The sequence below is a fragment of the Tubulanus polymorphus genome, chromosome 5 (genome assembly GCF_964204645.1).
Source record: "Tubulanus polymorphus chromosome 5, tnTubPoly1.2, whole genome shotgun sequence".
NCBI lineage: Eukaryota > Metazoa > Nemertea > Palaeonemertea > Tubulaniformes > Tubulanidae > Tubulanus > Tubulanus polymorphus.
Genome location: NC_134029.1, coordinates 20,234,282 through 20,256,029, shown reverse-complemented (window position 1 = coordinate 20,256,029; position 21,748 = coordinate 20,234,282). Strand labels below are relative to the sequence as shown.

General features: G+C 44.1%; 1 protein-coding gene across 1 annotated transcript; it reads right to left on the bottom strand.

The window, feature by feature from the left end:
* Positions 1 to 11,544: 11,544 nt before the first annotated feature.
* LOC141905940 (death-associated protein kinase 3-like) lies at positions 11,545 to 12,788 on the bottom strand. The gene has a single exon (XM_074795054.1). The coding sequence runs from the start codon at positions 12,743 to 12,745 to the stop codon at positions 11,786 to 11,788; it is 960 nt and encodes a 319-aa protein (XP_074651155.1). The 5' UTR covers positions 12,746 to 12,788; the 3' UTR covers positions 11,545 to 11,785.
* Positions 12,789 to 21,748: the final 8,960 nt, after the last annotated feature.

Below are 21,748 nucleotides of genomic sequence, written 5' to 3'. Positions count from 1 at the left end.
AAATCGTTGATATAGGTAATGCAGCCGCGTCAGTAAATTCATAATCATCAAATACCTACAACCAGGGGCTGAACCTCGTCATTCATAAACAGCTTAATACAGAGCGCTGCGAGCTCAGCGGCTGCGGCGCTGGATAAGGAGGCAGTTCATATTGTAGAAATAAATAGAGTCTCGAACAAGGTTCAACAGGCAATTCAATTTATTGAACCACATAGTCGAATGATCACTGGATCAGTCATGCGAACAATCAAATACCAGCTCTTCCTAAATGGATTGCGTCGGCGAAGTGCGTGCTTATCTCTTCGGCGATATCGATTATTCGAGTCAGTTCCATTCTCTACGCGACCTATTGTACGAGCCCTTAAGACGAGCGTCGAGCTCGAATTCAATTGAATTGTGTTTACGTTAAACCCTCGCGTCTGTGCTCAAATGTGAAGACGCCAGCGCAAGAAGAGTCGCAGAATGGCCTCGGAATCAGATTCAATTCTAACTGCTTAGACGACGGACTCAAAAACCATTAACAAGCACGTTCACCATGCAACCAATGGGCTTCATGATAATGGGCCAAGCTCTATCGATAATGTTTTCATACTGTCCTGGTCGGAATCAGGTTCAATTCTAACTGCTTAGAAGGCAGACTCAAAAACAATGAAGAAGCGCATTCACCATGCATTGGATGGGCTTCATGACAATGGGCCCAGCTCTATCGATAATGTTTTCATACTGTCCAGGGCCCAGTTGCACAGTCGTGACTTAAGTCCGAAAGTGGTCTTAAATCTTAAGACTGGTCTTAAATTGTTAGATTGGCTATAGAACTAAGTTGGTCTTAGACTGGTCTTAAGTCTAAGCCACGACTATGCAACCGGCCCCTGGTTTGATTTCGAAGGTCTACATGGTCAATTCAAACTTGATTGAAGTGCTGGTACTGAATCAGGAGTATAGCCGCGATTGGCCCGGACCAGCTGTTCACATATAGGAGCAAAGCGAGCCGTTCCTGTTTGGCCCATCCAAAAAAAAATAGACCAGGCCCCAGCCAAATTTTAGCATGGGCCAAATTATTGCATGTGAATTGCAATTGGTTCTGGAATTGACACTTTGATTGTTCAGTATGTAGTGAGTGGTTTATGAGTGAACACACTCTCTAATAAGACACGGGCCAAATTTGACTCGGGTCCAATACGGGCTAATTCGACCTGGGCCGGATCATCTACACGTGGCTCTAATAATGCTATGCGTTTATAGTCGAGATATTTGCATACGATATTGAAATACGACGAGAGCAGCGAATCGACTGAAACTATTGAAACGCCGCCGCTGACAACGCCGATGATATATAAATTATTCGCGTTATCTTCGGCGAGATCAAAGAAGAATATATCGAATGGAAGTCGCGTCTAAATATCAGTTCTTATCAGTTTACAATCGATGCCGAATACTGATCGTTCGAAACGTCGGTTTCCGCGACTACGTACGTGTCTTGCGTCCTCAAAAAACGGTCGCGTAAAAATGGAAAGGTTCATCGACTTACGCATCATAGCCCAAAGGATAAAGCGCTCTTTTGTCGAATGTGGAGGAATCTGTAATTAATGAACCTTAAAGTTCGCTAAATGAAAAGACATCTAGTAACTGATTGCAGTTGTAGATTACTTTGATTTTTCAACTCATATTTCTTGCCTCCAAGATGAAACTGACGGGAAAAAAGTTCCAATTTTTCTCAACTGAAAGCATTATTTGCTCAAACGCCTGCATTTTCAAATTGGCTCAGGGTCCAGTTTTGCAGCTGTGAGAATCCATTGGTTATAGTCAACATGAACCGGCCAGGCAATAGGGACCCGTAACACCAGCTATACCACCAGATGGCGCGACGAGCACTCAGTATCAAACTAGTTTATTATCAATTAGTTCATTTTCAGGCGCCAAAATCCATATGTTATGACAAGACCAACTAAATTTACTTAAGCTTAATTCTTTCCCACTCAGCGGTCGGTATAGTTATCACTAATTATAATAGTTAATCATCCAACAAAAACGTTCATTCAGTTTTTACTGAAATGCAGAAGAAATCGAATGCGGAAGACAGGCTAACTACTAGCGAACCTGGTGGATCCTCGCCTGCCATAAGTGGAATCCACGATTGCCACAGTAGCATTGGTAGGTTCCCTATTGGTAGGTTCCCTATTGGTTCCCCATTAGGCAACTTGGTCCCAAGGACAAAAACGAAAAAATGTAAACAACGCAAATTTGATGAAATCTGAAATTGTATTCGATTCTCGTCAAACGAAATGTAGTAATAAGACACAGATTGATGATAAGGTTAAAGATGAACTTACGTTTTATACTGCGGTTCGACTTGAATGAGCCGTGGTCGTCGTTTCGGCGACAGACAGCCGCACGGTTTCGAATTCGAATGTTTGTTACCCATATTCAGAACGATGACGATGACGACGCCGGCGACCGACAGCGGCTTTTACGACGAAACGACATCAATGACGACTCGGTACAAGAGAGAGAGAGAGAGAAACACGAAGTACCCCGTCGAAAATACGTGATCATTACGATGCATACGACGACGACGTAGGAACAATGGTTCGAATACTCAGAAATAGAGATGCGACTCCTTATCCCGCGAGTGTAGGCTTATTACGAAATAATCCCGATGATATTCCATTATTCTATCGGTATTAATAAGAGTAAAGTAATCATCGTCCCCGAAATCGATGATTGCCTGGTGCCGGGTCGGAGGTACGCAGCGAAAAACAGGTCGCCGCAAAAAAAATTAATTAGTTTTCGTATTCGGTCACTAGAAATTATTCTTATTAGATTATACTTCCGCAAAAGCGAAAACGCCGCGGCGTAGTTTGGTCGCGTTCGTTTCCACGGTTATCATTGTCATTGTTGTCGACCGTCGGCGCGCTCTTCCACTCTCGAATGCACCGGTGATGCGCGCGTGCATGCGTTGCGTGGCTCGCACGGCTCCGGCGCGGTATAAGCATTTCACACACGCGAGGCAAAACACGGACAAGACACGACAGCCGTGCTTCTCCTACTCGCCGAGTAGATAGTTACTTACCACGACGGCTAGACTATCGAACGTAACTAGCGGTAATTAATTACCGATCTATTAATCACCGATTACGTTTATATCGAGGAGTATCGGTGGCCATTAATGTCTTCATTACTCGGTCGGTGTGAATAAACCACGCGGAAACGAGATATTAAAACGCTATCAGTCATTGAGCTCCTCGTTCCTTTTTAATAATCGCGATTGTCAGAGATGGCGAATGCTCGGCGCTCGCGCGCTTTAAAGCCCGACGCGCATGACGCGCGAAAATGCGGAATCAAACACCTTTGATCGCGGAAACATTGTTTCCAAAACCATGTTTTTCATTTCTCTAAAACACATCTGATATCGGTAACTTTGTTCCTGAAAAAATGTTTCTTGTTTCTCTAAAACATGTCCGATATTGGTGACATTGTTCCTGAAACCATGTTTCTTGTTTCTCTCAAACATGTGTGATCTGAGAAACATTGTTCCTGAAACGATGTTTCTTGTTTCTCTCAAACATATCTGATATCGGTAACTTTGTTCCTAAAAAAATGTTTCTTGTTTCTCTGAAACATATCTGATCTGAGATACATTATCCCCAAAACCATGTTTCTCATTTCCGACACAGGGAAATACTCGGTTTCTGTTTCATGTTTCTGTTTCCCTGTGTGTTGTGTGAGCTTTAAGAATGTTAGTTAGATTCATGATGGATGGAGCAGGATATTCGAGATCGTGGTTTTTCGAGGGGGAAACGCCGCCGCCAATTCGAGCACCGTAACATCTGGGAAATTTCACACGGAAATGGAGTAGCGTAGTATGATCCAATAACAGATTACATTGATTGAATGATGATAGGTGAGCAATGAATACACACCATCAAACACGAGAATGAATGGAAGAAAAACTGCACAATGAATTCAGAGAGGTGACCAAAAAATCACTGATTATTCCAGACAAGCATGACTACGGTGACATTTACACTTTATGGCGGAAAATGATTGAAAAATGAGATGTTATTTTGGACCCGATATAGATTGTGGGGTCAATTGACTCTGCCAGTCCTTGACCGAAAGGATGCGGACAGCTATGAAGAGGAACATGGTGGTCGACACATATATACGCGAGGTCAGTTGTGACCAGAGATCTAAGGCTTAGGGCACGCAATGAGGAAAACTTCAAAACGAGAAACAGATTTTGTGTTCCTATGTTTTGTTAAACATCAGTGAATTAAAAAAAAAACACATCGAAACAAAACTACAGCATCACTGGCGATCACTTGATATAAAATGGCAGTGATTTGAATCCGTCATGTGATCCACTTGTCGTCACTAAATGATCATTGTATATCAGTGTTTCTTGTTTCTGATATCTTTGTTTCGGAGCGACGCACAAACACCGAAGTCAGAAAACCTTTCGCATTAATATCCTGCCGTGCTAGCTAGGCTCACGGTCAGGCTAAGATCTTAACCAAATCCCATTAACACCAGTTTCTCGAATCAAGCCTTTATAACTCGAGTCCCTTGAATTACTTAACTCGCTTCGAGCTGAGCGACTCTATTCGTGTCGAGCATGTGTACAAAACAAATCGTCGCTCGCGGAAAGATGCGTCCATCAAACCCGAAAGAACTCCCTCTAGTGGCGCGAAGAGGCAATCGAATTACGGCGTATACTGATTAAGAACGGATAGCGCGTCGAATCTTCTTCTGCCATTAACCGGCGGCTCTCAAGGACGACGAGAGCAAGAGGACGAAGGAGGAAACAGCACGAAACACGCTAAGTGTAATTGATTTCGTCTTACAGACAGCGAATGATGATGATGTAGGCTGTATTCATGCTGGCGGCGAACTAAAGCGAATCGCTATTCTCGACAGCGGGGAAACAAGTGTTCACCATCGAATATCTAAATGTAACGACATCGTCGTTGACGGTCGAATCGTCGATTGAATCATACTCGACATATGTATACACATACTGATCTGACGATTCTTATAGATTCGGATGTGGATTCGAGTTTGTCACAGATACGCCCAAATTGACCGATTTGGCAGACTTTCTTTTTTAAAAATCTTTTAACACCCTCAATCCGCTAAGCACCACGCATGGTTCGATGTTTCTTTTTCCCAATGAGGGAGAGACCAGAGAAGAACCTTCGACCAAGAAACTCTGTCGCCACCAGGGTTTGAACACAGACCAGTGACCGGCGGCTTAAACCACTTGGCCACTGCGCCTCTCTTAATTTGGTAGACTTTGATGAGAGTTAGAGAGATCGACAAGACATAATTTCATACATCACTATGCATTGGTGTAATCTAATTGCGTGGATTAGTCAGATTTCGCGATACCACGAAGTCCATTCCGCCACAGGCGTAGCAAGCACATCCACCAGTGTAGACTTATGAGAGGATATGAAAACAATGTTTTTCAGGTATTTCTAAAACTGATGACTCCCACCACAATCATTTTGTTGCAAAAGATTCCTTTTCAGAAGCATGCGCATTATCGGGAAAAAATAAACAGACAGCTTTTACAAAGATGAAAAAAGTTAAGAAGCACGTTAAGAAGCGGAATAATTTTTCCGATCTAAATAAATAACCCGTCCAAGCTTTTAAAATGTCATGCCTAAATGCATTTTTGACTTCGAGTGCGTCGAAGTTGCAGACACTTCAGTTTTTCATTCGTTTTCAGATTACTCCTCGAGATGGCGCCTCGGTACTTCATTGCGTCGAAATTTCAGACGACTACTAGTGAAGCACGCGACCGAACGAAAATGCAATGACACTGCGCATTGATGCAAAAGATGGCAGTCCGGTTTGTGCATGCACAATGCTGGAAGGTGATCGCTCGCTCAGTGATGCCGTCTCGGAAACGACTGTGGATTGCGGAAAGTTAGATTGATTCACCACCAGATGGCAAAATAGAAACCATGATTTCACTGATAGTTGAAAGACGATCCACTGCAGTCAACTAAAAGTATGGTATTTCAAGTAAAGTAAACCATCCGAACCATAAAAAGAAATCAGCTTATAGCTCAGAAGGTTTTTGTAGCTATAAAAAGCAATAATCGGCGCATCGAAATATTTCCTGGGACCCATCCTTAGAATTTGAAAAACTCTACCATTCATCATGAGTAACGAAATGCAAGACTAGGAAACAACACCTTCAAATTAGAAATAACACTATTTGAGTTCATGGTTACTAATGAGAGGTATCGAGGAATTGGATGACATATGGTGCCGCGGGTTTACCAGGAACTTGCAGACAAGTCTTACTACTCCGAGCCAAGAATGAATCAGCTTTCTTCATCGGTGTCTCAGCGTGGTAATATCCCCCCACTACCAAGGCTTGGCGTCGAGATTTCATAATAAATCGGGTTTCATTATTCAAAGCGAAATCGAGGCCATAGATTAATGAAGTCGAACGCGGCAAAATGGCGAATGAATTACGTTTTAATTTCGGTCGTAAATATTTCGCTCGATTGCCCGGCAGTACCGCGGCGCTGCCTATACGAGAAAGCCCGATTACGCATTTATATGAAAGCTAGCCTTCAACACTTTTCCTATCTCGCGAAGCACACTTCGCAAACTGAGCGAAAAATGGTTTTCTGATTTAATCAAGCTTCTGAAATGACGACGACGACGACGACGCAATCTCGCCCAGCCACGAGGTATATTCATCGGTCTTCGGCTTCACCTTTAAACTTACAGTAATAATCGCTAATTATTAAAAGCTGGTAGAAAATTCTGCGCGATAACATTCCGCCCATGATTATAACCAGCAAGGTCCCTACAGATCAGTATTTCCTGGATATAAGGAGTTTTCAAGGAGTCTTACGCCGATAATTTCAAATTTCAATGAAGCATCAGCATCACTTTCATATCCCAATTACAATCTCAATTAACCATTAATTCAGTGGTTTTGTAAGCAAATTTTTATCCTATGGACTACCTAAACTCAGTTACTAATTTGGTAACCACTTAAAAGAGTACAAAAGTCCAGGTCCCAACTGTATTGAATTACGGGTATAGCCCATGTATAACTACAAACTAGACAAAAATTTCTAATTGCCGATTCCTCAAAATTGAAGTTTTGAAAGAATTTTGGGCGTTTTGTTTAGAATCAATGGAGCATCATTAAAGCATTTTTCTATTTTGAAAGAGTTATCAAGGAGTCTTAGGGACCAGGATAACACGAGATTTTCAAAGTTATTCCACTTCAAAGACGCAAAAAAAATCAGTGCGCGACTTCAACAACTTCGACGAATTCTGAAACTAAGCGAAAAAAGCGTCTTATTTTCTTAACTTCATTCCGAATTCATCGTCGAACGCTGTTTGTTTTGCGCGAATCCAAACGTGACTCGTGAAGTTCAAAGATCGCCTTCACGACGGATTAAATGATAAATCCTGTTCATCATTTTTCTTCGCGACTCGTTTCAATCGGGCGACGACGTTCACAATCTTCAGGCAGACGACGACGACGAAGAATCGACGATGATTTCAATTCTTCCAAATTACACGGAATATGACGGCGACACAGTTTAATCAGCGAAAAAGCCAAGTGAGAGAGCGAACGAACGCGAAGAACGTGAAACGCTAAACTAATTTCAGACCGAAGACAAACGAAGGTGAAAGATTATGTTTATTGGTTTTCCATCGGCTGCGATTCAAAACACGCCGCTTGATTTTGCGGCTGCTGCCGTCGTGGCAGATCGTGGCAGGTCGTGGCAGACGGATTGTATAAATACAAATTAAATCGACGGTAGCTTTGACAGCATCTTACGATAATGAGGCGTATCGCGCTTTATATCTACCCTCCCCATCTCCCCGTACCACAGCAATATCTACCCTCCCCTGTGCCACAGCGATATCTACCCTCCACTGTGCCACAGTGGTATCTACCCGCGCCCACTCCACATTGGTATCTAGCCTCCCCAATGCCACAGCGATATCTACCCTCCCCCGTACCATAGCGATATCTACCCAGTCTCTCCGTGCCACAGATCTACCGTCCCCCCCGTGCCACACCCACCACAGCGGTATCTACCCTCCCCCTGTACCACAGCAATATCTTCCCTCCCCTTCGCACCACAGCGATATCTACCCTCCACTGTGCCACAGTGGTATCTACCCGCGCCCACTCCAAAGTGGTATCTAGCCTCCCCAATGCCACAGCGATATCTACCCTCCCCCGTACCATAGCGATATCTACCCCATCTCCACTTAATCTCAACCCCACACTGTGGGGGTATCTACCCCATCCCTACCCGATCTCGACCCCAGTACCATTCAGATTTTGAGCATATTTTGATATCATAAGGAGAAACTGAGCTCTGTAAAGAGTTGTAACTACTCCCAAACAGTAGTCGTAGTTAGATCTGTACTCTATATCTACCCGATCTCAATCTGCATCCATGAATCTTTCACGGTCGGCAAAACTGAACTCCTGTCAATTGCGAGATACATAGAAACGCGATGATTTATTTCACAACGTCGACGGAGCGGCGTTCCCGGGTTATAACGTGTCGCCGAGATTTGATTTCCCACGAGCAATAGCCCCGATAACCAACGTCCCTCTCATCGGTCACTGGTCAATTTTCAAATCGGATAAAAAAGATTCACGCCACAAATCTGTACGAGGGAGCTAGCTAGTTTCTCCATACCCAAATCGACATCCGATCTAGTTTTCGCGATCCGATATTCTACCTGAAATCTAAACACTGCTTATCACAAGTGGGTCTCGGTTACCAGGGTGGGCAGACGTATCAACGACATCAATGTCATGACGACAACGAGAACGAGCGTTTGATATCGATGTTTTGTCGGCTTAATACATGTCAAAACAAATATTTAGTAGGTATGGATCGATTACCGAGATCCTAATCATTTAATACCACTAAACAGTCAGAAGGTGATGAAAACTTCCCACGTGTGTCGCACAAAGATAAACATCGGCGTTAGTCGGATCAGAAATGGGATTCATCATCGGCGCGCTCGCGCTGAACAGCGCAATTTCTACCGGTCTCAGAACATCGGGTTTCGAGTCCCGATCGCGCGATATGAAAACGTCTTATTACGAACGGTTTATGATTTATCACGTCTCCGGGCGTTTGTGTGTGTGTGTGTACAGTGAATGAGTTTTCACCGCTGGCTAATGGCCACGTTCGCTTCTCGGTCGAGAATCCGTGCGTGCGTATAACACTGGGACGTACGATATATCCCCCTCGCCCGCTCATAGTCGTTTCCGAATATTAGCTCATTCAATCTGGCGTCGGCATTTCGACGTGAATAAATCATAAGCGAACCTTGCTATACTTGATTGTCGCACGACTCCGTCGGTAAGAACTAATGTCAACACAAAAAAGTATTATCGGCAAGAGCAGGTTGTTTCGAAAAATAAATATCTTGTTTCGACGATCGCGTTATGGACGAAAGTAATTCATCTTACTCGTGTTACATCAACACAGTCTCCCACCTCGTTCAGTGATTGGCTCATCAACACTTACCACGGTTTGATTGCCTACCGCCGAAGTTATGCCAATGCGGACCCTGGACACGAACCCCTCATCGGTTTATCACAATGGGGTTGCCGCTCAGCGGCCACCAGTCTACAGCCAATCAAATGCGTGGTATTGATAGAGCGAACCTACCAATGAAAAAGAACCCATCTGATTGGCTTAATACGCGAACTTTGGTTTTCAAATTAGTCGACTAGTCATTGGAGCTTATAACTTGACGCACTATAGGTTGGTCTTAACACATTTCATAGTGTCGGCCATCTTGGAATCAAAGTCTGAACAGCGGCTGTGCTCATCTGGTGGCTTCACTATACTTTCGAACCATAATTCCAACTAATGACAATTGGTTTCAGTTTAATTTGACTATAGTCGACTAACTCCGATAACCGAAGTTCGCCCTGTCCGCCCAAGAAATCTTGGGCTGCGGCCAGGGTTTGTGTTCGTGCGAGCTTCGGCGGTAGGCAATCAAACCCTGGCAAGCGAGGGTGTGATAGGGTGAGTGACTAGAACAGCCAGCAGATCGAGTTTTCAGTAACCCGAGCGAGATAAACGAGGAAAGCCCGACCTTCAGTTGCTATCTTAACAAATAAGAATTATCGTTTCGTTAATACTACAACGGCGCGTTTGTTTGTGGATAGTAGAATATAGTGGCATAAAGTAACTAAACGTGGAATGGCTAATGGATGGATATGTAGCGCATTTCAACCTTCCAGACATTACAAGCAGATTAGTCTTTGATATATAAGTAACCTTGTAATATATATATATATATATATATATATATATATATATAATACTCTTGGCAATAAATAGGGTATTTAGATATTGTATACCTGGCTGACAATCGGCGTCGCTGTTGTTGCTGCTGCTGCAATTATCAGTCTACCTCCTCCAACCTCCTCATCACCCTCTTCCTCCTCGCTGGAACATCGGATCAGATCAGATCGTGTTCAATGTGATTTGCAACTATTTGTTGCTGTAAACATACGTGCATAATCTGCCCGCCTCGTTGTCAACTTGCAATAGATATTTGTATTGTTTGCCGAGGGGAGAAGTAACGCGATATTTGTTGTCGTGGGCCGCTCAGTAAATCAACTGAATCGAAGTCATTTCTGCGTATAGAAAAAACCACGCGCGGTAACAAGATTTCTATCCACGACTATTATCAATTATATGAAAGCTCCGTGTCAGAAAACGTATCAGGCATTTTTTTTACGCTGTTGATACAATCATGTTTATGTACATTGATACCTATGCGCTATTCGAGTAACGAATGAGTGATTCGCTTAAGTGAACATGCTCTCTCAATCGACTCAGGTCTAGTCCGAGCCATTTTTACCGAAACCAAATCATCTGTATGATCCAGATGCATTGCGATGACTCAATAACTAACTAAAAGACCGGTCAAAATCGAAATGAAAATCTTTGTTTCCAATTCAAAAGTGTTTCTAACTCAAATAAGTTTAACCCTTTCAGAGGGTTTACACCGCAGTGCGGTGTATGAATTGGTGATAGATTTTGCGAGTACACTGCACTGCGGTGTATCAATTTAATTAGTAATTAGTAATTATCTCTCTTGGAAAAATGGCAGCACCTGTCAAACATAGTGAAATACTAGTAACTAATGATACACTGCGCTGCGGTGTAGACGCACTATAGTGGTATTCCCGTTATTCAACACACTAGGGTGGAATTTTTCAAAATTTTCAAATTTTCTCCAGCACTATAGAGTATTGATTAGTCAGCACTGAAAGGGTTAAAAAAAAAAACAGTTTGTTTTCAACCTCAAAAGTTAATACTCCTTTATCTTATGAAATCTGACCATGTTCCCAGTAGTGAAGTTGTACATTGTTTTTCTAATAAGTTTCCATACACCAAAAAAAAAGAAGAAACAAACGACGTTTTGAAGACAACGCAGAATCACGTGTTCGTTTAATATCTCCATGGCACGTAAAAGAAAATTAATTCCGATTGAAGTGTATGGAAAGAACAGGTTCACAGGAAAACCGAACCGTTTATAGTCTCTAATTAATAATCAAGAAGAGAGAGAATGTGGACATCGTCAAATTTCCCGTGGATGAAAATAAAATCATCGTTATCCCGAGTGAATAAGAAATTGTCAGCGGCGCCCGCTGTCGTCGCTAATCCGGTCCGTGCTTCACGCTGTTATCCGTATCTAAGCCGGAAGCATTTATGATATATACAATATGTATCAACATGAATCGTAATTAAGACCGATAAGCTAGGTTAATCCGTTTGTTCGTAACGTAAGTCCTCAGCGATTTAATATCCATCGCTTCGAGTTTGATGAGCAGCTCCTGTTTGCGTCCGGTGACGTCGTCGTCCGCGGCTTTCATCCACGGGTGCTCGAAACACGCGCGCACGTCCATACGCCGGCGCGGATCCTTCACCAGCAACCTCGCGATGAAATCCTTCGCGCGTTCGCTGACCGACGCGAACTCGTCCTCGGCGAACCGGTAATCGTTCGCCGATATTTTCGCGTACGTCGCCTGTTTGTTTTCGGCGTGGAACGGCAGCCGGCCGCTGACGAGCAGGTACGCGATCACGCCGATGCTCCACATGTCCGTGTTCACCGACAACGGCTCGAAATTGATCACCTCCGGCGCGACGAACTCCGGCGTGCCCATCATCTCCCTCAACTCCTCGTTCGGAGCCATCCTCTTCGACAAGCCGAAATCGATCAGCTTCAAAACGTTACTGCCGTGGTTCATCAGCATTATATTCTCCGGTTTCAAGTCTAGATGTGCGATGTTCTTTTCGTGCATATGTTTGACGCCCGTCAGAATCTGTTTCAAGAACGCGACAGCCTCTGCTTCCGTCAGATGATCCTTCTCGGACAGATACTCGAACAGTTCGCCGCCGGTCACCAGTTCGAGAACCAGAACGACCTGGTTACCATTCTCGAACGCGTCGTGTATCGATATCACGTTCTCGTGCGCCAAATCGTTCAAAATGGCCGCCTCGCGCTTGATGTCGTCGATCGACAGCGCGCCGCGCCGACTGCTCGACTTGTAGCGTTTTTTCTTGATGATTTTCGCCGCGTACTCGCGCCCGGTCGCGATCTCCGCGCAACGCCACACGACCGAGAACCGGCCGTTGCCGAGCACGTCGTCGGTCAGCTCGTAGAAATCTTCGAAGTTCTCCGTTCGAAATTCCAACTCAGTCATCTCTCTCGCTCTTTCCTATCCTAGGTATCATCGACTATAAGCATGCTACGGGAGCTATAGATAATGAGTGAATAGCTGCAGGGATGGATCGACTCAGCATCCAATGAGCGCTACGTACGATGGCGAGGATGAGTTGATGGTTATTTCGAGCTCTACGAACCTATATGAAAATCAGACTAATCACCGCCGATCGCTGCTACAGGAGGATAGACCGTCGGCCTGTTGTTGTTGTTCGTAGCGTTCCAGAATTTTCTAATCCGCAACCTTTGCGTAATATACAAACTACTCAAGAAGACGTCTACCGCGCGGTTATGATTCAGGTTTATATCCCACACCAAGATCACCTTCTGCCGAACATTCCTGAGCTGTCGGCTTCGATTGAAAACATTCCAAAAATATTTTCAATTCAATTACGAGTAACATAGGAATTGGAAACGAGCATACTTGGTATGTATCCAAGATTGTCGCACGGGTCTAATTTCGTTCATTAGAAAAGCTTCGGAATACATATGAAAACTATGGGCTGATTCTTCCTGAAGTGTTGTCATTATCAAATGGCCGGTTCCATAGACTTAAGTCCGATATTGGTCTTAAATCTTTAGACTGGTCTGAAGCTGTTAGATAAGCTATAGAACTAAGATAGTCTTAGACTGATCTTAAGTCATGACTATGGAAACGACACCAGGGGCCAGTTGCACAGTCGTGACTTAAGTCCAAAAAGGGTCTTAAATCTTAAGACTGTTCTTAAGTTGTTAGATTGGCTCTAGAACTTAGTTGGTCTTAGACTGGTCTTAAGTCTAAGCCATGACTTTGCAACGGGCCCCTGGGCCCACAGACTGGTATCAACTTTAACCCGGGTTTAGTCAATTCATTTTTAATTGAGTTAACCCCTCGTTAGAGTAAATATCAATCTGTAAAACCAGCTACAGGATATCATGAGTTCAATATATAAAAGCAACCTCAATATTCGAAAAAATTTCATTGATTTATGCCTTGCCTCAAAACTGGCCATGCCTGCGGGGCATATATTCTCAGTAGCTAATTGAATTCATAGAGCGGGTCTCAAAACATCTATTCAGATTAGCCCAAATTTCACCTAAGCCTCATTTGCCTTAGCCGCATCGAAATTTGGAACGGACTAAATTTCCGTGTATGTGGACAGAAACTGGTTCCAATATCTGTTGTTCTGAAAATGTCCTAATAGAATTTACCATAGATTGATGTGTAAAGATATATTGATAAACTGCAATCTTCAATCGGCACATTCTAATTGACCACTTTTTAGGTATGCGTTTGTGTGTGTGAATGCGCGCTCTGATTAGGCACTAAATTTACACAATCCAGGTACGGACCCATTTAGAACGGTCTAACCACTGGTAGCTAGTGAACGTGGCTTACGTCTCGATACCCGTCGCAATCGAAGTCACTGTTGATTTAAGGTTTGCATCTTCTACGACCGAAATCGCGTATTAAGCGCAGTCGATAAAACAGCCGATCACGAGAAGCCATCGCCGTATCGCATCGATCCGAGTCGAGTCGGAAATTTATTACCCATCACTTCATTAAAACCCGTTCACGCTCGTAATTTTCGCGAGTGAGAGAAAAAAATCCATCGATAAAATATCGAGGCGATCATATGCGTAATCGATGCTGCCGCCGCCGGCGGTAACCACGGCGATAAACCGTCCGCCGAGCGCAATAATCGGGACCCCGGGTCGCAAACCGACGACGTGGCGAGTATATACGTAGGAACTCGCATCAATCACGCGCGCGCGCGCCCCGCTACGGAGATTTCAAATTGATCGCGGACTTTGTTTGATAAACTCGTTACCCGCCGACACAGAGCGAGAAAATTGTCTCTTTCAGAACGCGTTCGATAGATCGTCGAGATTTCGCGTCGCGTATAAATACGATCTGAAACCGCGCGCCCACACGTTGAATGCACCAATAAAAATCTGAACGATTGACAGTCATTTATTTCAGACAGACAGACTGACTGACTGACTGACTGACTGACTGACTGACTGACTGACTGACTGACTGACTGACTGACTGACTGACTGACTGACTGACTGACTGACTGACTGACTGACTGACTGACTGACTGACTGACTGACTGACTGACTGACTGACTGACTGACTGACTGACTGACTGACTGACTGACTGACTGACTGACTGACTGACGGACGGACGGACGGACGGACGGACGGACGGACGGACGGACGGACGGACGGACAGACAGACAGAACAGTGATCATCTTCAAAGATGGAGAATACTGCACAGCCCCGACACGTGACTTAAAAGCGATTCTTTTTGTTTAATGCCCCGGATTAATAGTTACTCAGTTCTCTGTTGAATTTAACTCTAAAAGATAAAGCATTGGAAACGTACTGCTTCAACCCAGGAGGCAATCTTAACATTAACCCTTTCGTATCTACCGTTTCGATTCAAAAACTTCCTACATTGCACGAGCGATTTCTTTATTTCGGCTAATTAGGTAGCAGTTTATATTTCAAAATGGTATCAACTCGGTCAGAACTACTCCAATTTTGATGCCTTACACACTGAATGAAAGATAATTGCCTGCAGATACAAAATATGACAAGCTTTGATGAAACATTCATATAATCAGGGTGCCACCAAGGTGTGCCGAAACCCCCCCCCCAAATTTCTGCGAAGTAGTATTGAGTGAGTGGTTTACATGTGAACCCGGTCTCTAATTAGGCCCCGGGCCAAATTTTGACTCGGGGGAGGGAGCTGGAGTCTGATCCGTGCCAGTTTGGCCCGTGCCAAATCGTCTCCGTGATGATAGCAGTGTAGCGGAGTAGTAATAATATAGCACCGACTTCAAATGTGTTTTTTATTCTTAATTTCAACTCGATGATGACAAACATTAGCGACAACGCGGCCCGTAATTCAAAACACGGTGAAATAACGCGAAAACAAATTACCGGCACCATTTGCAGCAGCAGCAGCAGCAGCAGCAGCAGCAGCAGCAGCAGCAGCAGCAGCAGCAGCAGCAGCAGCAGCAGCAGCAGCAGCAGCAGCAGCAGCAGCAGCAGCAGCAGCAGCAGCAGCAGCAGCAGCAGCAGCAGCAGCAGCAGCAGCAGCAGCAGCAGCAGCAGCAGCAGCAGCAGCAGCAGCAGCAGCAGCAGCAGCAGCAGCAGCAGCAGCAGCAGCAGCAGCAGCAGCAGCAGCAGCAGCAGCAGCAGCAGCAGCAGCAGCAGCAGCAGCAGCAGCAGCAGCAGCAGCAGCAGCAGCAGCAGCAGCAGCAGCAGCAGCAGCAGCAGCAGCAGCAGCAGCAGCAGCAGCAGCAGCAGCAGCAGCAGCAGCAGCAGCAGCAGCAGCAGCAGCAGCAGCAGCAGCAGCAGCAGCAGCAGCAGCAGCAGCAGCAGCAGCAGCAGCAGCAGCAGCAGCAGCAGCAGCAGCAGCAGTGAAGATCATTTCAGTATTTTTTCTCAAGATTGTTTGATCGTATGCACGCGCCGCGCTCAGTTCATTTCCAGCGTGAAATTCTTCGTGTAACTGCGGAATGACGCTTCGATTCTACGAAACGCGAAAGGAAGTTGCTCACAGGAATGGTAATGAGCCAAATCTTTGATATCGTCGACGACAACGACTAAGGCGGCGGCGGCAATCCTATCCATTTTTAATGGATGAACACGTCGTTTCCACTGTCGACCGCTGTGAACGTAGAAACCGCTAGTCGAGTGAGCTGAAACCGCATCAACCCGACGAGGTTCGACGAAATAAAAACAGGCTCATTATAAACACATGAAATGGTTTTTATCAGTTTGTGACAATTCCCTTCGCCCTACTTGAATGCCGCGGAGGAAAAACCACCATCGAGTAACGTGGATCAAATATTTGAAGACGCGGAAAGCATTAAAAAAAACAAATCAAAGCGAGAGAGCACGATATTAATGATAGCTACGAGCACTAAAGCATTTTGGCGCAGGCCAACGTTCACATGGGTGCCAACAGGGCCCGTGCCTGTTTGACCCGGGCCAAATTTAGCTTGACCAAAACATCAGACTCAGGCCCATGCCAAATTTCAACGTGGGTTAAATTCTGTGCAAATGCACGGTGGTTCCGGAAGTGACCTTGCTTTATCGTTAATAGTATGAGTGAGTGGTTTACGCGTGAACGCGCTCTCTAACTAGGCACGGGCAAAATTTAACCGGGGTCTGATCCGGGCCATGCCTGGAATATCTGAAAACATTAATGATGATACCGAAAAGTTTGTGTATAGCTGCTGAAACCAGAAATGTCAGTAAAATCAAAATGATTCAAGGACCATTCTAATGATTACAAGTTTCAAGGCGGGCTAAAATAAGGCGCGATCACACGGACACGATTTGGCCAGGGCCAAATTGGCACGGATCAGGCTCAGGCCCAATTTGGCCCGTGCCTAATTAGAGAGTGCCTTCACACGCAAACCATTCATCAGATACTCAACAATGTTCAAAGCAAAGTGAGTCATTTCCGGAACCAGTTGCAATTCAAACGCAATCTTTTGTCTCGTGCTAAAATTTGGCTCGGGCCTGGTCCGACGTTTTTGGTCGGCCAAATTTGGCCCTGGCCCAAAAGGCTCAGGCCCATTGGCACCCTTGTGAGCAGTTATCCCAAGCCAAATTTGGCACGGGCCAAAAATGCTCGTGTTATCGCGGCTATAGTCTGTGCACGTTCACGGCTTACATGTTAATCGATTCGCGAAATTTGAAACATTTCGCAAACTATCGACGTTCACCACCTAGCAAATTCATTTGAAACCGAAACCGAATGAAAAGACGCAGCAATAACGCAACGTGCAGCCCCAACAACAAATGAATCGAGACAAGGCGCTTAACACTGCGGGATATACCGGCTTATTAGAAGTCGGAACTGAACTTCGGGCAGATGATTTTCGAAGTACAGAAATCGACGCGAAATAAGGTGATCTCATGTGCGCGATTTCGTGATCGTCGATAATCACGTAGTGTTCGTTTTTTTCCTTTTCGTTATGTACATAGTTCGAGCAGCCACGAGGCTTCATTACGCGGCGCTTCGGGCGTCAAATTGGCGCATGTAACTCCGTCGTCGCCGCCGCGCCGCTGCCGAAACGTCGACGGAGCAGACGCACGCGGTATCGATACGCGTATCGTGTATCGTGTATCGTGCGGAACGGGTGTCAACGAAACCCATTGTGTATACATGCGACGTGAAAAGCTAATAATATAAATCCGCCGAGCGAGAATGAGAGGGAAAGCTGATTGCCCGTCGGCAACAATATCAACATGTCCCCGGTAATCAGTGTAGTTCTCTCACTCTCTCGAGGGTGGAAGGGTTTAGGTACTAAAATGGCTCCTGATGGCTGATTCAGCGCTAACTACAGCTATCCGATGACAATCATTGTTTCGTTCATATCGTTCAAATACTGTAACCAATTCTTTATACATGTATATATACCCACCAAAATTATAAAAATGGCAGAAGCAGGGTGGCCATTATTCCCTGACATGCATTTTTTTCTCTGACTTGACCTGCTAAGAATCAATTTACACGGTCAAATACATAGATGGAAACTGTTTGATTTTTTTATTTCACGCTAAACCTAGGAATCTAAACAAATTTCCCTGTGCAGTGTCGTTGGAAGTGCAGCGACGGCAGCGGCGAAAGCTGCTGCAATAATTTACTCAATGACGGTATTCTTTGAATACCACGTTTTTGGAGAGATTAAGTAAATTCGCTGCAGAAATATTTAGAACCTGTCCAAAATCGGCATTTGGCCACGGCAATCACAAATTGCTTCCAACACGTCTGCTGTGACAATTCCCTGATTTCCAGCTTATTTTCTTTTTACAAAATTCCGCGACCTTTTTTAATGAAAAGAAATTTCCCTGACTATTGATTATTCCCCGATTTTCAGGTGAGTGGCCCCACCCTTCCGAAACGTGACGAAGTATTAAATAATATGCATGATTTGAAACACAATTCGAATGAATGATCTGTTAGAAAAGTGTCGGCTTCATCCATATTCGTCGTCATCATTTTTGAAGAATCCATTGAGGCCCATACAGTGTTTTCAATAAGAGCCAGGTCCCAGGTCCGTCTGTCGTTTGTAAAGGACCCGCCTGTTTTTTCAAAACAGCTTTCATTTCCGGGACTGTGACATATGATGGGACCCTCCTGTTTTTCAAAGGGACCTGGCTTGTTAATTTCTGAAAACACTGCCATACCGACTATTATCGTCCAGCCATCATCAAATGTTTTTTTTTTTGTGAAAAATTCTTAAGCAATTATCCCAATCAGAAATCAATGGCTGACTGCGTTTAATAGATGATACCCTTGTTATTACGACGAGTACTCATGCCGGAGGGGGATCTTTCATTGATACAAACATCTTTTCTTCTCTACGAAGATTCAGCCTCTATACCGATGAGAATACGAGCGTTCATCCCTTAAGCCTAGCGCACATCGACACTGCGATTGGAGACAACTAGTTGCTACCGAACGATTACCCCGCGCACATCGAAATCTAGTTACAACCGGTTAGTTGCAGCAACTGCATGGCGCGTGTCGATCGTCGAGATCCAGAGCGCGCACATCGACAGATATGACTGCGATTGAGTACAACCAGTTGCTCAAAAGTAGAACATGAGCAACTGGGTGGAACTGGAGATAGATCGACGCTTACCAATTGCAAGCTCGCTCACATCGACACGTTCAAGCAACTGATCGTATCCAGCCAGTTCCTCTCATGCGCCGAAAACTGCCTTGCAACTAGTTGTCTCCAATCGCAGTGTCGATGTGCGCTAGGCTTTACGATCATCGTCGTTACTAGCCCCGTTAACGTCGGTTTACTTTTCGCTAGATATCGGCGACGCGTCAAACACCTCCGGGTTCGTATCAACAAAGTCAGGCGTAATCTGATAACGGGCGATGTCAATGCATAAGGTAATACGCAACGACGAATCGTAAATATTTCATCGACGGGTAATATTGTTTAGTTACATCAGTATTCCGACACGTCGCGGCTGAACACACGTCAGTTTCTATCATAAAAACAGACGCGCTTGACAATGTGCCAAATTCGATTATGAATAAGAAAACACGGTAAGAAGATGCTACTGACGAGACGACAGTCTGTGACAAGCGAGAGAAAAAACGTCTGTCTATTAAGTGGCTCCGATATATTACCGAGAAGTAACTTGATCAATAGTGGATAATTTTGAAGGGTAAAGTTTTCCCATTTGGCTTCGACATAATTTAGATTTATGAAGACATTCACTCGATAGTTTGGTTAAAGACTAGATTATGAAATGGAGTCTTTAGTAGAAAATGTCTTTTTATTAACCCTTTCAGTGCTGACTCATTAATACCCTATAGTGCTGGAGATAATTGGAAAAATCCCACCCTAGTGTGGTGTACTAGCTAAGTCCATCACTGATTTATACACCGCACTGCGGTGTAGACGCACTGAAAGGGTTAAGTGGCTGTGCATGTACAGGGAACTAACTAAATTGATCAATAGTGCATGGATAATAGTGAAGTATAAGGTTTGGTCTCGATTTAAACTAAATTTATGAGGACGTCACATCCACTTGATACTTGGGTTAAACACTTAAAAAGGGCCCAAGACTAGATTTTGAAACGGAGTCTTAGTTGAGAATGTCTTTTTATTCAAGTGGTTGCGATAGCACAGAGAAGTAACTAATCGTATAGATAATATTGTGAAGTTAAAAGTTTCATCGTTTGGCTTCGATATGAACCGCGGATGTGGGTTAAAGATTCTAAAGGGCCAAGACTTGATTCTGAAACTTCGTCTATACGTTGAAAATGGTTTTTACTGCAACTTTTATGCTCAACGAAGTGAAAATAACTAGACGCGCACTACATTTTCTCATGTAGTCATACGCATCGTAAAAAATCTCCAACTTTTTTTGAGTCTCCGAATTTTTGATTCACGGTATTTCGGCTATCTTAACGGTGATGTCTGACGCGTAAAGGATTTCCGTTATCTCGGTACGATCGGGTGCAAGCAAAAATCAATGATAACACTGCACAGGGCTTTATACGATCAGTTCTGCGTAGTAAATGATCATAAATGCATGAAATGAAATCAAAATTCTCATCAATCCAACAGACACGGACGGTGTTAACCCTTTCAAACAGTATAGTCGACAGATGACAACGACAGAGTAAAGAAGAGTCTTTCACTATCAACTGATCAGCCCGATTCAGTGCTAAGCATAGCTATCTGATGAAAATCTTCATTTTATTCAAAGCTTTCAAATACCGTAAACGATTCCTTATACAGTGGAAACTTGTTACAAAGACTAATAATGATTATCAGTTATTACAAAAAAATAATTTCATCCCAAATGGGATAATTTCATACTAGATATAACAAACTATCAGTTATTAAGAACAGATTTTCTGATCCCCAGTGCCCTGTTTTATAGACTAGCATTACCTTTAACCCTTTCAGTGCATCTACACTGCAGTGCGGTGTATAAATCAGTGATAGATTTTGCTAGTACACCGCACTGAGGTGTATTGATGTAATTAGTAATTATATCTCTTGAAAAATGGCAGCACCTGTCAAACATAGTGAAATACTAGTACCTAACGATACACCGGGCCGCGGTGTAGACACACTATAGCGGTATTCCCGTTATTCAACACATCAGGGTGGATTTTTTCAAAATTTTCAAATTATCTCCAGCGCTATAGGGTATTGATTAGTCATCACTGAAAGGGTTAACCCAGGAGCTAATTTAATTCATTTTCAATTGAGTTAACCCCCGGGTTAAAGGTAATACCAGTCTATAAAACCGGGCCCCGAAGATCTACAGTAGTTGAATTGGCTATAGAACCATAGACGGGTTTAGACTGGTCTTAAACCTAAGCTGTGACTGTGCAACGCATCCAGGTAATAATGCCAGAGGTAAAAATGCCTGATGTCTGAACCCAGACATATCAAATGAGTTAAATTCAGTTCCTTTACCTCGATCAAATT

What these genes read in the sequence shown, in the direction of transcription:
- LOC141905940 (XM_074795054.1), bottom strand. Translation starts at nt 12,745, where the DNA reads ATGACTGAGTTGGAATTTCGAACGGAGAACTTCGAAGATTTCTACGAG.